Raw genomic sequence first — 16,031 nt, forward strand, 5'->3', positions numbered from 1 at the left:
TCAGAGACATGCACCAGTTTGCTGAGATACAGCAAGCATGGGGGATCGCAAATGGGGAGAGATGGAACCAGGTCACCCAGTCTAACTCTGCAAGGCAATGGCTCTGTGCCTCACTGACTATTTCCTGCTCGAGCCCAAAAGCGACCCCACCTTTAAATCGCATCTCATGCTCACAGCAGGGTCAGCATCACCCCTCTTCCACAAGCAAGGAAACCCTCACACAGTGTTTCTTGCTCAGCACTGGAGCAAATCATGGACAGAGCACAAGGGTCCCACCTTTGCCAGTAGACTATCCCTCTCTCACCCACGCTTCCCAAAGCGCTGCCCATCTTGACAAACCATTAAGCACCAGCTGCCAGAGGTGGCTAGGGAACAGCAGAGAATCTCTTCCTACCGGCCTCAGCCGCGAGAGAAGCACTTGCCCCCGAGACACTCACCTCCTGTACGTGTCCGAAGCAGCAGCATAGTGTAAGGGGGTACAGCCTTTACAGTCAGTCTCGTTAATACTGGCTCCTGCAGTGACCAGCGTCACCGTACACTGATAGCTGCCGTTGGCAGCTGCGTAGTGCAGTGGAGTCCTGGGAAGAGGGAAAGGAGAAAGGGGCTTAGGAGCACTGCCTGTCACACAGCTGGAAAAACTTGCTGGGCATCAAGGTAGGACTGCAGAGAGCTAGCCATCCTCCAGCTCCTGAGCTGCACCCTGCTCTGACTTAAAGTTTTGGGTCAATGGCTCCTTTTTGAAGAGCCAGAGCTGGATCGCTTGGGGTGAGACAGGCTGAAGGAAGCAGCATTTTGCTTCTTGATAAGCCCAAGTGATCAACCCACCCAGAGTCTGAGCTGACATCCTCACACCCTAAGGCCCAGCTGAGTCCCATCCCAGCGCTCTAAAGCTTTAAACACCAAATGTAGCAAAGGTCTCAGGAAGGTCTCAACCCAAAACCCAGGCTCTGTGCACTGCAGCTGTTTTAGGGGCTGGAATAATCACCTCTGCCCCTTTGCAAGGCCCATCACCCACTTACCTTCCAAACTTATCTCTCCTCCTCAAGTCAGCACCACTGCTCAACAGCAAATTAAGACATTCAACGTTCCTACAGGAGTTGGGAGACACGTTAGACACAGATCAGAAGGGACCACAGCAGGAGCATGAACTCCTCCTAATCACAAACAAGACAGCTACTCTTCTCACTCATGTGACCTGGCTGTGCCAAAGCTCAGATTCAGTCTGTCATCTCGGGACAGCACAAGAGCCACAACCATGGCTGGATGCTGCACATAAAAAGCTCTTCCCTGCTCTCTAGCGAAATAACCCTTACATGCTTCCTGCCTTACCAGAGCTATCCTGCATTGTATAGAGCTCTCAAATAACCAAGCAATTATAGAGAGACATTAGCTATGGCATTAGTGCAGCTGACGCACTGGATTTCATGCTACAAAAATGATCTAGGATTTCTGGCTTCTGCGTCAGTGCTCTTTGCATGCTTTGTTCCCCCCACTAAGAAAGGGTAACAGCGCTGTATTGCCTAAGGACAGGTCTCCAACCGGCTCTCAAGCATTGTACAAACATAATAGAAATGAGGTCCTTGACAGGATTCTACACCTCTGTCATATCGCTGCAGCAGCATTTGTTCTAAATGCACCATGTGAAATCAAACTCCCTGGCAAACAGTACGAGGCATTTACACAGCCGGTTAAATCCCTGCTGCTTTTCAGGCATCACCTCGTGAACCCTTTACAAACCCCAGCCAAGGAAGCATTTTAGCCCCATTTTAAAGAACAGTGAAGAGCTGCAGAGAGGAGTGACTGGGACAAGTCACAGAGTCAGAAAGAGAACAGGGCCAAAAGATTTCCATTTTCATTCCTGGCTCTGAGCACAGGTCTCTGCTCTCTCCCAAAGCCAGAAATGGTACCCAGGGTTCCTGACTCCCAGTCCTGTCCGAAGTGCAACACTGTGCTAGGTTACACACTATAGCTCACAGCCTGAGAGGAGGCATACGATTTGGGCTTGAAGCAGCCACCAATGCCCTGTGCACAGCTCACCCTCCAGAAGCAGCAGCGTGGAGGCAAGTCCTCCCGAGGTTGTCAGGTGTGTTGATATCGAAGCCTGCAGACAGCACGTGCTCGTTGCTCAGCGAGGAGACGATACTGTACAACTGACCTGCGCGGCAGGAGGGGCAGGGAGTCAGGGGAGAAGCCGCAACGGCTTGCTCAAGCCCCCTCGCCCCAGGAGGGGGGCCGAGTCACTCACCTGAGGAAAGTAGCTTACGACAACAGTCTGAAAATCCAAAGAGAACAGCTAAGTGCAGAGGGAACATGTCATGGATCCCACGCCTGCCAGGAGATGAAGAGGGAGTCAGGAGAGGGGGCAACCCTGCAGCCTGTCCTCGGAAAACGTCGGCACCTGCCAACCCGCTGCCACCATCCCTCAGGGGAACAGGGTGGATCGTTTGGGTGACAGTTCCTGCATCCTCCAGCCCAGGACAGGATGGGGAGAGGGAGGAAGAGTCTTTCCTTACCTTGCAGTGTCAGCACCATTCGTCATCAAAGTACTAATTAGCAGCTCGTGGCCATATCTAGCAGCAACATGGAGGGGGGTATTGCCGTATTTGTCAGCACAGTCAATCTCACTGCCTAGAAAGGAAAAGCCAAGCACTTTGCCCAGGGATCTCTGAGTTCTTGTCCCAGGCAACAATCCTGGTCTAAAAGGGGCTCAGATTGCAGCAGGGAGGGTCAAAGAAGCAGTCCAGGATGTTCCCATTGCCACATCCCTGTCTCAGCACTGGCAGCTCAGGGGACACCGCCGAGAACTCGACTCCATTCAGCATCATGGAGAAGAATACAAACTGCTCTGAGCCGAGAGCCCAGCTGTGAGTTGCAAGCACTGGGCATTACATCTCTCCCTGTTCCTGCGGGAGCTGATGTGTTCAGCCCTGGAGGTCTCCAGCTGAACCTCTGGGGTGTCTGCCAAGTCTGCAGCCCTCTCACAGGAATATTGTCTTTCAGGGCTGGACGTGGCAGCGGGAACGTCCTTTGGCCATGGCAGTTGTGACCCGGCTGGAATTTCAGTTCCCTAGTCTGCACGTTATTGCCCTTGTGAGCTAGATCCAGGCAACATGCATGCCCTCCATCACCCCTCAACCAGCGCGGGACCACTGGCAAAGGTTGCAAAGGTAAAACACAGAGCACAGAAGCAAATTTGAGTGATAATTGTGCAGGGAGATCCTGGAGGCAGATGCTGAGAACCACGAGAGAAGGATAGGGTAAAGGCAAGGCGAGAGGAAACAGCCACGTACCGTTCTGAATGAGGATCTGTGAACGCGTGAACCGTCCGTGAATGGCAGCCATGTGCAAAGGGCTCTTCCCTTCCTTACTCTGTAGGGAGCAGAAGCGGACATTGCACCAGGCTTCCAGCCATCACCCCGGCCTCACGCCGAGCAGTAGGTCCCTGCTCCCCCCACCACGAAGCTCGACCCTTCAGCGCCCGACCTGAAAGTTGACATCAGCTCCGTTGTTCACAAGAAGCTCTAGGCACAGGGCCCCATTGGTGGAGACGGCAGCAAAGTGCAGAGGGGTGAAGCCCTTCTCGTTAGGCTGATTGACGTTGGCGCCGTAATTGACCAGCTCGTTGGCCACGGCATCTTGGCCCATGTAACAGGCAATGTGAAGTGCAGTGTTACCAAAGGAATTTGGTTCATCGATCTGTGGGAGCAACGAACCCCAGAGGATTTGGAGATTCAGGGAGAAGAGAGGCAGCCAAGAAACTGCCAGTGCTCCTGACGCCACCCAGCACCGTCTCCCACAGGCATCTCCAGACCGGCTTCTAGCTGAGCCCGCCCTCCTCACAGCCCTTACCTCGACTCCCAGCCTCAGGAGGTGTCGCACAACCTCAATCTGGCCACTGGCTGCCGCGGTGTGGAGCAGGGTGTAGCCCTTCTTGTCCTTACACATCACGTCAGCACCCCGGGCCACCAGCAGCTTCAGAACTTCCAAATGCCCTGCCCGAGACACAGACTTAAGAGCCGGGGGACCTTGGGAAACAGAGTCCCGGGCACAGCAGCCTTTGGGGAGCAGGTGCCCAGCCTCAAAAGTGAATCCACAGGCAGCAAACAACATGGGAGAAGAACCAGAACAACGCTCACAGGAGAAACCTACCTAGGAAAGCTGCCCAGTGGATGGGCTGGCGATCCTTCTTGTCACAAGTACTCAGGCTGGCCCCTTTGTTTAACAGCAGATTCACCATCTAGACGAGGAAAAACAGCGAGAGAGGCAGGGCTGCCATTTCCTTCTAGTCGTGCTGGCAGAGGCCTCCTGCCTGGACGGCAAAACCCGGGCAGAGGAGGGAGGAGGCGGGCAGGTCCCCCGTGCCCGAGCCGGCCTCGCCTACCTCGAGGTGGCCGCTGTGCACGGCGTGGTGCAGTGCCGTGCGGCCCGTGCGGTCCGCGACGTTCACGGTGCTCAGCAGGGGAATGATGGCCTCCACGCACTTGGTGGCCCGGTTGGCAGCAGCGACATGCAAAGGCGTTTGCCAGTACTTGTCACGGGCATTGACATCTGCCGAGTGCTTCAGGAGGAGGTGAAGTGCCTTCTGGCAGGAGCAGAGGAAAGCAAAGCTCTAATCCAACCTAGTGGAGCCCAGAGAAGCCCTCTAACAAGAGGAGGGGAAAAGCTGCACCTGGGTCCATCTCATGCTTTCAGATTCACACCAACCTGCAGCCCTGAGAGTCAGAGCTGCCTTTGCACGGCTGAGCTGAAACTGCTCTGCACGATCATGGGTACAGCTTTTTCCTGCTCCACTAAGGGGAAGAACCTGTTTGCTTTTGCAGCCCTGGGCTGCTCCAGCTCCTTCATGCTGCATCAGTTGCTCCCTTCCAGGCTGGAGTTCGGTGTGGGGAACCTGATTAAACAAGGCTCATCCCTGCCGGGTGAAGGTGTGAAACGTGGCTGCACAGGGGGTTCTGGGATGAGGGAAATATCACTGAGCCACGTGATCTAACAATAAATGAGTATGCGTCCATGACTCACGAGGTGTAAGGTGCCTGGGGGATGATAAATGTGACATGCTGACCTATATTTTATAGTTATTTCCCCCTTTTGTTGGTAGAGGCAGTTTGCTGCACCCCCTCCACTCATTTTATTTACTACAGTTTACAGGTTGCCCGTTTCCAAGCAGCATAAGGACAGCGTCTCTCGCTACCCCAGATCCCAGCTCACGGCTGCTGCTCTCTTCTCCCAGGGTTAACCGTTGCCACTGCCTCCTCTCACGGCCTCGCCCCAGCTTCTCCCTCCCCATGCGATGCTCTTAACACTGATGAGAGAGACCAGTTGGCCAGCATCCCACCCAGGAGGCACTCCTGGCTGGAGGCAGCACATCGAAACTGCAGGACAGCACAGAAAAACAGCACCCCTAGAGAGCAGGCACTAGGGAGGAGAGGTGGGAAGCACTCAGGCACGTCTGGGAAGGCTCCTCTCGGTGACTAGGCACGCAGGGCCCTGCGGGGGCCTTGTGCCAAGTGCCCTGGCGAAGAACAGAACGAGAGATGCTACTCCCCAACACATCGGAGCTGAGAAAAAGAAGCAAACGAGCGTGCTCGAATTCACAGACAAGCAGCGCTTCAGACCTGACAGCAAACAGCCCCAGCTTGCTGTATTTTAGCAACCCACAGTAACTGTCCACACATGTTCATAGCCCACAGCAAACGCCCTTAGAGGTTTAAGCTAATGCGTTTCGTCTCGTGTCTGCTGCCGATTAAAAGAACTCATGCAACCAGTCGATGTGTGGTAACTTGCCCTGCATGTCAGATTTAGGGCTTCTGATCTCCCGGCTCTGACCAAGATGACCACAGAGTTTCTTGCTCTCAAGTAACTAAAAACAGGACAAAGTTAAGTGGGATGAAGTTAAGCCCACAAAAAGCTGAATGTCAGGAAATCTTTCTAACAAGATCCAATGGAATCATCTCCCAAGAGAAAGGGTGAGAGCCCAGTCATCCCTCAACGAAATGTAAAGCTGGATTAGACAAATCCCTTGGGAAGATGGGAAAGGGAGGGAGGAGGATGCTGTGGGGAAAACCCGCACGCTAGTTCCTGGCTGCTGGAGGGAAGGGAACCAAGGGGACCTTTCCCAGCTCTCACTTTCAGCCTCTGAATCACGAGTTCTTCCCCTCTCAACTGCGTAATGAGAACACCCATCTCAGCCCAAACCAGGCAAGGTGGAAAGCAAAGAGAGAAGCACAGTCCCCTCCCGCCATCAGCCACGCTACCGCCAACCCAGAGCGCCCACCGCCTGCGCAAGGAGATGAAAACGGAGGTCGTGTCAGAGGGAGACCTACCTCGTTACGAGAAGCCGCAGCGCGGTGTAATGGGGTGAGCCAAACAGTGTCCTTTGCATTAACATTAGCACCTGAGGAAGAACAAAGCAAGGGGTCAGGAACAGAGGGGTGACCGTTTGCCCGCCGCTCGAGTCCCACGGCAGGTTCACAGCCATCTCTGAGGCACCCACCGGGCGAGGTGCATCCCGGTTCGTCTGCAAAAGGGGGCCTGCAGTGAGCCTCAGGTGAGGACAGATCTTGTGAACTGCAAGAGGAACAAACTACGTCCCTTGGACGGCTGTGCCAGCGCGCTGCTAAGGACACAGCAAAGCGGAGCCGGGAGAGACTACATCTCCCAGAGTGCCATGTTCCGCACTGAGCCAAATGGCTGCAACAGAGGCCAGCCTGCAGTTCTGATCCCTGCTTTAAAAAAGAGGCCACTTGAGACAAAAACCAGAGCATTTCATGTTGGGAGCTGTGGTCTCTGCATGAGGAAGGAAAGATGACAGATTACTGCCACCCCAGCTCCAGATCTGTGCTAGACACTTGTCTAACAAGCCCCGAGACCCCCTGCCTTTCCTTGCTGCTGAGAACTCAACACACGCACACGTGAAAACCAACACAGGGACGTAAGAGCATCTCACACTCTGCGGATGGAGCTGAACATCCCCAGTCCTGTTTAGCAGGACCTCAGCAAGGGATTTTCCCGAGCTTCTCCTTGTCAGGTTCACGCAGGATCAGGCCAGCCTCAGGGTTCCCCCACACCACGAGCAAGCACCCGAGAAGCCCAAGGCGCCCAGAGACACTGCCGTGGTGAACGGCAGATTAGGAGACTCCTCTCTGCGCTGCAGAGGCACAGGCCCCGAGCACAAGGCTCAGTTTCTTTGGAGGGAAATGAAGGGCAGTTTAAAGCCAAGTAACATAAGCCAAAATAGAGCAAAATCCCCTATTTCTTAGCCATCCCCTTTCCACTGCCCAGCGAAACTGGCCTCCCCTGAGCATCCTGCTGTGGTGGGTGTCTCAGGGCCATGCATCCTCCCTGCATCCTCCTCTAGTACCTTCTTCCAATGCTGGATACTCCACACACATCCTTCTCCTGGCCTGGTTTCCACCTCTGCCATTCCAGTTCCAACATGCTTCACTGTTTCAGCAAATCACTTAGGATTATGGCAACATTTCCTAATCTTTCCCTGGCTGTAACCCCTCTGGCAGAAGTATGAGTACATGGTTGTTTGGAGGGTGACCAAAAACTATTGCTCTGCACCCCTAAAACCAGAGGAGATCACAAAGATGCCTTAAAGGCAGCTCCAGCACTTGGGCCAAGTGCCTCGAGCCTTGGCCCTTACCTGACAGTATTAGGAGCTCGAGGATTGCAACATCTCCTATGTAGGCAGCAGCATGCAGCGGCGTTCGTCTTTCTTGGTCCTGAGCAGGGACGCAGGAAACAAAAACCATCTATTAACTTTGAGGAGGACAGGGGGATCCTTTGCAACAAAATCCCTCCTCCACTCCAATCTGCCCCAACGCACCCCCATAAACGTGTGCAGACATCTCAGGGCAGGGGACAGGGAGAAAATTGCTTAGATCTCTCAGTCTTCAGTGCATGGGGGAAAACCAGCTCTCTGCCCCCCTACACCCACCTCAGAACTCTGTGGGGGCTGACCCCCATACCTACTGGTGGGGCAGAGGACACCCAGGTCCTATTCCCAGCACAGGATGGAAAGGTTGCACCTTTGCCTGGCTGGGTCAACTCAGGCAAGACGTTTCATCCCTTTGTCTGATTCCCCAGAGACCAACCCGGCCTCGCTTTGGTGTTAGTAGACTTAATAAATATCTGCAAAGAACTCTGGGATCCCGAGATGAAAGCCTGGCCGTGCTCTGACAGTGCACAGACCATCCCGTGCCGTACACTTTTATGTTCTTGGCCGACAATAAAAAACACTTAGAATTACAGACAGCTCAGATCAGCTTGCTGCTGGAGGCTAGAAAGGTGCAAAAGCCTCTCTCAGATTTTAGATCGGATCAGCCAGAGAAAAAAATATCTTTCACTTTTGTTTACTCAGGGCTGGGCCCTGGGTAACCTCTGCCTTGAAGCATTTGGTTCAGGCTTTCCTCAGGGAACGTGCCACGTACTAAAGCCAGGAAGCAAGCTAGAAGGACACAACTCATTTCAGGCCTCAAATTTTGTGTTTGGGGAAAAGAAAATAATGGCCTTCATTAGGTTAAAAACAGTTTGGAAAACAGCGTAGCTCCATTTTTTGTAATATCTTCTGCTGGCACAGCCAGGCAGGAGGATGTGAAAGTGAAACCCAGCTTGCAGGTCACTGAACAAGCAAGAACATTTCTAAACCTGCACACAGGAAAGGAAATTAAGTATTAACAATTGCGGTTTTATTCTTTCAGTAGTTGAGCAAGAGCTCAACAAACCGATCCCAATACCCTCAGCGATCCCAACACTCTCCTCGCAAGAGTGGATGAAGCGTTACCAGGTCCCTAACCAAAGCAGTCATGGAAAAAAATCCTCACGCTATCTTTGTGTAATAAGCTAAGATACGATCTAATCATTAGTTTTGCTGGCTGGCACACAAGCAGCAGCGCAGGGCTGCCCTCACCTTCCCGGGACACTGGCCAGCGCAAGCGTCCGCGGCGCCTGCCCTTGACCTCCGGGCTCGAGCGCGGCGCGGAGCCGGGGTAGGGACCAGCGCGGACCCCCAGGCCAGGCTCAGCGCACCGCGAGATGCACACGAGCACGCCAAAAAGCCAGCGTCAGCCAGCAGCACAGCTGGGAACAGCATGGATCGGAGACCCAATTAATGCCACAGCTTAGATGACAACAAGATGGCGAACCAGAACAGACTGCTCTTGCCGAGAGCTCACAACTTAGCCCGGCTCCTGGGCTGAGAGCGCGGTAACTGCTGACCCGGCACCACTCCAACTGTGCCACCATGTCACGGAGACCTGGGCCGACGCAGTCGGGGCTGACAAGTCCGCCAGCCTGCATCGCAGCAGGCCGCATTTCTTATCTGCACATCTGCCGCTGATTTGTTAGTGGGAAGCTTGTAAACCAGATCAAGGGAGCGTATGCTAACAAGTCAGACTGGAACGTTCACACGCAGGTTTCACCCTTTTCTTTGCTGGAGCCTGGTTTTCATGTTCCTGGTAAATCACACTCGTCACCACCAAACTGGGGCTACCAAGGGCTGCTCTGCCAAGCGCCAGCCTGGCCGTTTGCCAGGATCCAGAGGGATGCACACGAATGCCACCGGAGAAGGCACCGTGCTCCGGGGGACGAGGACGCGTCCTGGGGAAACCGCGGGCGCAGCGCGCGCAAGACCAAGGCGGCGCCCGGCCCACGAGACCCTGCTGCACGGCCGCTCTCCCAGCCCCGATGGGAAGAGGTGTGCCAGCACGCTCTGCCGTCCCACCCCGCTCTGGAATGAGCGTAAAAACCACCCTCTGCCACAAAGCTTAAAACAAGAGTGGTGGAAACACCTTCCTAATACTTGCAACGTTAATTCTGCTCTGCTGAACAGTTCCAATCCTCCTCCTCCCTCCGGGGAACAACCTTATCATAAGACAGACCTGCTGTGTTCACACCAAACTATTTTGGGTCACTGTCCCAAAGGAGAAAAAGGTAAACTGGCAGTGCAGCAAAGCTGAGTCTCCGTGAAAAGTCCTCCCACACCCTCCACAGCTTCTCAGCTCTGCTCTAAAATGCCCAAAAGCTTTAGGAAGTTCCCACAATCTCCCGGGGAGGTATGGAAATCCTGTAGTTCGGCACATCCCATTTTGCAGATGGCAAGACTGAGGTAACAAGACAAGGCTGCACAGCAAACAGCAGCCAAGCCAGGAACACGATCCAGAAGTCTCTGTTTCAACACCCAAGCTCTAACCGTCCTTGCAGAAAGGAACCCGTCCTGGTTGGCATACAAATCTCAGGGCTAAACCTGTGCCCTCCCCTTCAGCTAAAGAACTTTTTTGCAGGGGGAAGGAAACAGACAGCTGAATTAAGGAGGGCTATACCAGAAAAGAAAGCAAAGCTGGGCAGCACTCACCAATACATTGATATTCTCCTTCTGATTCAGCAGCGACCGCACCTCCTCTATATCACGGTTGAAGATGGCTTGGACCAGAGGAGGCTACAAAGAAAGAGACAAGGGAGCTGTGAAGGTGGTCGCAGGCATGCGGAGGACACAGATGGGAGGAGACCTAGCGTGTCCGAGACTGACACCAGCCTGGTTTAGCCAGCATCTCACTACACGAACGAACGCCCTACGTCTGCTGTCTGCCACAGACAGGCACGCTGGCAGCATCTGACAGCGTTCTTGCGTTTGCAGCAGTGCAAAGTTTTAAGTGTTTGTGCTGTTTGATTTCTGGGTTTTGTTTTAAGCAAATGAGAAGTCACTTCTAAAATAACTTGGACAAACTGAAGTGGATTTAGCATTGATAGGAAATTCATAGGGAATAAATACTGCAGCCATGAGATGCAGAAGAGCATCACAGACTGCACCGACACTGCCCATCAACAGGTCTCAGGGCTGCATCCAGAAAGCCTGCAGACGGCTGGTCCCACGGACCCCTCGGCTTGCTCCTGCGCTACCAAGATCACGCGAAACACAACACGGTCTACGTTAGGAGCAGGATTAAGTTCTTAGCAGCACAGCCAGCACCAGGGACCAGTCTTCAAGCCTGCAAAGGTAGTTGTCATGATGTGGATGGCTGTCCACTGGGGAACGGATCAAGGAGTCATTAGAAAAGCCTCCCCGTCTCCAGAGTCCAAGGAGCAGCGCTGATCACAGACATATTAGCTCAGTCTCCAACCACGCGCACGGGAGCTCAGCGTAGCTCTCCACGCTCAGGCCCCTTGCCACGCGGCAGCATCCAAGCGCTGCAGTCCAGGTCCACTCATGTTGTCAAGAGCTTTAGCCATAGTCAGAAACTCCCACCTCCAGGTAGGTGGTATAAGACAGATCTGCAGAGACTGTGAAATCAGTTTTGCCAGGACACAAATACATGATGCCTCATGCTCTCCTGCAGAAGACCCTGTATTCCTTGCTGCTCCCCTATTTTCTGAGAAACAGCTATGATGCTACGCCAGCTACGACGGCACGAAGGGCCTGGCAAAGCCAAGCCTGGAGTGCCTCCTGCTTCCAGCTGTTCACACCTCAACGAAGTTACCCAGCAGACTTTAGTTAAAGAAGCATTAGCAAAGCTCTAGCCAAAGCCATGAAGTTAAGCACTGCTGTGGCCTGGAGAACTGCTGTCCTGAGCAGACAGAGCCTCTCCGCTGTCTTTGTGCGGAGGTGACACCTTGGCCCAGAGCACGAGGCGTGCGCTAGGGCAGGTAAGCGCCGCTCACAGCAGCATTAAGTTCAGGTGCTGCCCAACCTCTGGGCATCGCCCGAGAGCCCAGCAGCCTGTTTCTTGTTTCACAGGCCTAGAAATTACATCTTAATGTTGCAAGATCTTTGGGGCAGAGACCGCGGCTGCTCTAAATCCCCTCAGCGCTTTGCACACCACGATCACTGCCAAAACCAATGCCTCCTCGCCCAGGGTAAAGCAGCAGTCCAGATCTGTGCAAGGAGCGGAGGGTCGAACAGCAAGCTCAGGGGTGCTGCGGGCAAGACGGAGCCGCACCAGCCTCCAGCACCCCCTTCTCCAGCTCTGTTCACGTAGCAAATACTGGATCGAATGGTCAAAACCAGCAAAAGCTTCTCGTCTGGGCTTCTCAAAGGAATGAGACCTTCATTTTCGAGGAAATCCCTTCTTGTCCCTGCTACCCAGCAATCCTCACACTCATCTTTCTCACCCCACCATCAAAGTAAAAGCAGTTAAATATGGGGAACACATCCCAGGTCAGAGGGAACGTGTGAGTCATTCCCATGGAATGCAGCAGACTCAGCATCACTCGTTAGACATTTTAAAAAAGGATTTTAAAAAAATAAAAAGGATCCGCAGACGATAATTATGCCCTGAGCAGTCTTCAGCAGAGCAGGGTTTGCAGCAGTGCTGGGTCTGACACACCCACCCACCATTCACAAGGAAAGCTAAATGTTTTGGTTACCAAAAAAAAAAAAGTTCTATTTAAATCACAGATCAATCCCTCATCCTCACCCCTCCCCTTCTTCATCCACCACGTGAGGCTTTAAACATTCGCTGTATTAACAATACCACAGGAGTGAGGGACGAGAGGCAGGCGTAAATATTTGGTTCTGAGGGGCCAGCAGCCCTGACCATTACTGGCGAGGATGAATAAAGACAGTTTATGCAAAACGTGTGGGGGGAAAGGAGACTTCTGTGGGGAGCAGGAAGTTAAGAAGATGCTGGGTGTCATCTGTCAAGGGGATACAGTACAAAATTAAGCCTAGGACTCAGGGGGATGACAGACAGCGTAGCAGCATTAATACTGCAGGGGACGGTCCTGGCCGGACGGGAGGCAGCAGGAGGGGGCTCAGGAGCGCGCGGTCCCACGTGCGGGCCCCGAGGCGGGGAACAGCGCAAGGGCCACGTGCCAACGGAAACACGCCCCGATGACACTCTTCACCCGAGAGACGTCCCCAAAACCAGACGGGGACGCAGATGGGGATCCTCAGCGCAGGGCTGGCGTCCCCAGAGTCCCACGTCCCTTGGGGCCAGAGGCCCATCCCTGGGGGTATCCTGTCGCTCCTGGGATGGGGAGACCCTGGGGCAGGACTCCCGTCCCCTTGGGGCAGGGGCTCCTGTCCCAGCGATCCCCTCCCCAGGGGAACTGGGGGCCTGTGTCAGGGGTCCTGTCCCCACTGGAGCCGGGGGTCCTGTCCCCCTTGGGTCACGGGGTCTCATCTCTGGGGCTCTCCCCCGGAGGTCCCATCCCTGCTGGGGCAGGGCGATCCCATCCCCTGGGGATGGGGGTCCCTGGGACTGGGGGGTCCCATCCTGGTGGGCCGGGAGTCCTGCACACGGGGGTCCCTGGGCTGGGGGGCCCCGTCCCTGCTGGGGCAGAGTCCCCGGGGTTGGGGGTCCCGTCCTGGCTGGGGCCGGGGGCCCCGGGACGGCGGGGGTCCCTTCCCTCGGAGCCCGGGACCCACCCCCGCTGGGGCCGGGGGTCCCTGGAGCGGGCGGCCCGCCCCGGCGCGGCCGGGGGAGCTCGGGCCGGGGGTCCCGTCCCCGCCGGGCCCGGGCCTCGCGCGGGCAGAGCCCGGGGCCGGGCCGGGGCGCGGGCGGCGGCCGCGGGAGGCCGCGGGCGGGCGGCGCGGGCCGCAGCAGCAGGTGGGAGCGGGCGCGGGCGGCGGGGCCGGGGGCCGCGGCCTGGGGCGGCGGCCGGGCCCGGCGCGGGCTCCGGGGGCGGCCCGCGCTAGGCCGCGCATCCCCGGGCTCGCGTGGCGGGCGGCGGCGGCGGGCGCGCGGGCGGGCGGGCGCGGGCGGCGGCGGCGGCGCTACCTGGTCCGTGATGCTGAGAATCCCCATCTCGGGGCCGCCCTCAGCGCCCAGCTCCCGGCATCGGGCTCCGGCCGCGGCGGCTCCGGCTCGGGCGGCTGCGGGGCGGGGAGCGCCTGGGCCCGCCCACCGCCGGGGGAGCGGCCGCCGCCGCCGCGCCGCGCCGGGCCGCAGCGCCGCCGCCCGCCGCCATGGGCCCCGCGGCGGCCCCGGGACGGGCCCCGCCGACACCCCGGGGCTGGGGGGCCGGGGAACGGGGCGCTGGGCCCCACGGAAACCCCGGGGCTGCCGGGCCCCAAGGAACGGGCTGCCGGGCCCCACGGAAACCCCGGGGCTGGGCTCCAAGGAGAATCTAGGGGACAGCAGTGCTGGGCTCTGGGGAGACCCCGGAGCTTAGGGACGCCGGCCCCGCGGATTTCCCTGGTCTAGGGCCCCATGGGAGCCCTAGGGCCTGGGCTTGCCAGGCCCCAGGGAGCCCCGACCCACAGAGCAGCCTCGGGGACGGGGCAAGGCGTTCCGAGGACAACGGGCCCTTCAAGGAGGCCCCATAGAGACTGTAACAGTTGGGAACCATCAGGCTCCCAGGAAGGATCTGACCTCCCCCAGCTTTCCCTCGGGGTCTCCTCTCCCTCTGTGCCTGGACCTGGCAGCCCTGAGCCAACTCACCAGCGCCCCGCTCTCCGTCTGCCTCCATTCACGAACTCCTGGTGGTTTTGCTATGGTGGGTCAGGCGCCAGTGGCTCCCGCACGTGGGCCAGCAAGTTTTCACAGCAGCTTTCCCTGCAGACGCTGCTGCTTCCCTCGGGTCACGGTCTGGTCTGTGGCTCCCACATCAAGAGGGCTGAACGAGCACGTGCAGGAGGCCCAGACTGTGGGCAAGTGTCACATTGTGCTGCGCAGGCTTGGGGCAAGCCACAACGGACTGAAGACCAGCCCGCAAGGGAGTCGCGGGTAGGAGCTGCGCTATCTACATCTCTGGTTAGTCACGTTTAACCATCTGGAACCATCTCCCCTTGGTGGCAGCTTCCAGGCATGCTTGGTCGGTAGCCTGCAAGGCCACTATAATCGGTAATTAGAATTAAGAGTTGATTGTGTCAACGAACACATCTGTTGCACCCTCTATCCCCTTTCCTCCGCCAGGCTAATCACCAAGCCATGCCCCGTGTTCAGAACCAGCATAATAGTTTGTTATGGAAGCAGGAGCTCAGGTCCTTCCATTATGAAGTGATTAAAAAGCTCACTAAGATCTCACTGCTTTCAGCTGTGGGCAAACACGCTGCGAGGGGCAGTCCCTGGCCCCCAGACCTTTGTGTCTGGAGAGAAGGGTGTGGAGCTGCTTATCGAGGACTGAGCCCAGGCCCAGGAAAGTGTTGCCGTAGATGAAATAAGCTGTCCTGCTGGGGGGCTGCTTTACAGAGGGACAAACCATTTGCAGGGCAGCGAGAGCTGAGTGGAGACTCCAGCTCTCTTCATTCACGGCCCTTCAGAAAGAAACAACCCCGTTAAGTAGGGTGCTGCTTTCCCTGGTTCGGCCACTACCTGCTGTCACTGTCACATCAGTTCTTCAGGTGCCATTCAGGTCCTGCAAACACTTGGTACCAAATAAAACACTTCCCACTGCGAATTTGGTGGGTCTATTTATGGGATTAGGCCTTTGCAAATTACTGAAAGTGAGGATTGTTGGTAAAATTGACATCTTGCACAGCACCTCGCCCAACATCAGTGTAGCAAATTACCAGCTGCGCCATCACACAGTGGTATTACCCCCCAGAGCATATCCAGCAGGTTTAGGCAGTGCTGCCACGGGGAACCAAGGCCCAACTGACCCGTGGCCTCCGGAGGGGCTCCGAGCAGTTTCCCGCTTGCCCAGGAGGATGCTGCAGGTTGCAGCAATTTAGCTGAAGTTTGAGCCTTGCACGCTGGGGCTTGTAGTCGCTCCCAGCCAGCACCTATTAGCAACCAGGTCCATGTAGTTGCTTCTCCGGCCTGCATCCATCCCCTGCCTGGAAATAGCTTTAAACAGAGGAAACTGTGGTGCCTCGGGATGAGCTGGGCTGTACGTTTTCTGCAGGTACCAGGAATTTCGGTGTTGTTGCCTCCTCTGTCGCTCTGCCTGGAAAGGGAGTAGATAACTGGGGAAAAGCACTGAATCACTCCCCGTGTCTCTTGAAATAACATCCAGAGACACAATCAGGTTGCCTGCCACGGGGGCTGACAGCGGCCCGGTCGTGTGACTGGCGCGGCAGCTCCGCTCCGGGCTGCGGTTGCGCTGAGTTCAGCGGAGGAGGAGCTGGAGATAGCGCTGTTGATACT

The 16,031-nt window shown here is 56.2% G+C and overlaps 1 protein-coding gene across 1 annotated transcript in view; it reads right to left on the minus strand.

The window, feature by feature from the left end:
* Positions 1-13,846, minus strand: part of ANKRD52 (ankyrin repeat domain 52) — a 31,808-nt gene extending 17,962 nt beyond the window's left edge. The window contains exons 1-14 of the mRNA XM_064498645.1: positions 13,722-13,846; positions 10,358-10,441; positions 7,649-7,727; positions 6,324-6,394; positions 4,382-4,582; positions 4,150-4,237; positions 3,850-3,992; positions 3,484-3,696; positions 3,291-3,369; positions 2,514-2,628; positions 2,246-2,328; positions 2,038-2,155; positions 1,020-1,088; positions 438-578 (exon numbers count right to left, since the gene is read on the minus strand). Of these exons, the coding sequence (XP_064354715.1) occupies positions 438-578; positions 1,020-1,088; positions 2,038-2,155; positions 2,246-2,328; positions 2,514-2,628; positions 3,291-3,369; positions 3,484-3,696; positions 3,850-3,992; positions 4,150-4,237; positions 4,382-4,582; positions 6,324-6,394; positions 7,649-7,727; positions 10,358-10,441; positions 13,722-13,748 (1,511 nt within the window). The 5' untranslated portion in view covers positions 13,749-13,846. The remainder of the gene's footprint in view (positions 1-437; positions 579-1,019; positions 1,089-2,037; positions 2,156-2,245; positions 2,329-2,513; positions 2,629-3,290; positions 3,370-3,483; positions 3,697-3,849; positions 3,993-4,149; positions 4,238-4,381; positions 4,583-6,323; positions 6,395-7,648; positions 7,728-10,357; positions 10,442-13,721) is intronic.
* Between the last annotated feature and the right edge of the window lie 2,185 nt (positions 13,847-16,031).

The sequence above is a fragment of the Dromaius novaehollandiae genome, chromosome 28 (assembly GCF_036370855.1).
Source record: "Dromaius novaehollandiae isolate bDroNov1 chromosome 28, bDroNov1.hap1, whole genome shotgun sequence".
NCBI lineage: Eukaryota > Metazoa > Chordata > Aves > Casuariiformes > Dromaiidae > Dromaius > Dromaius novaehollandiae.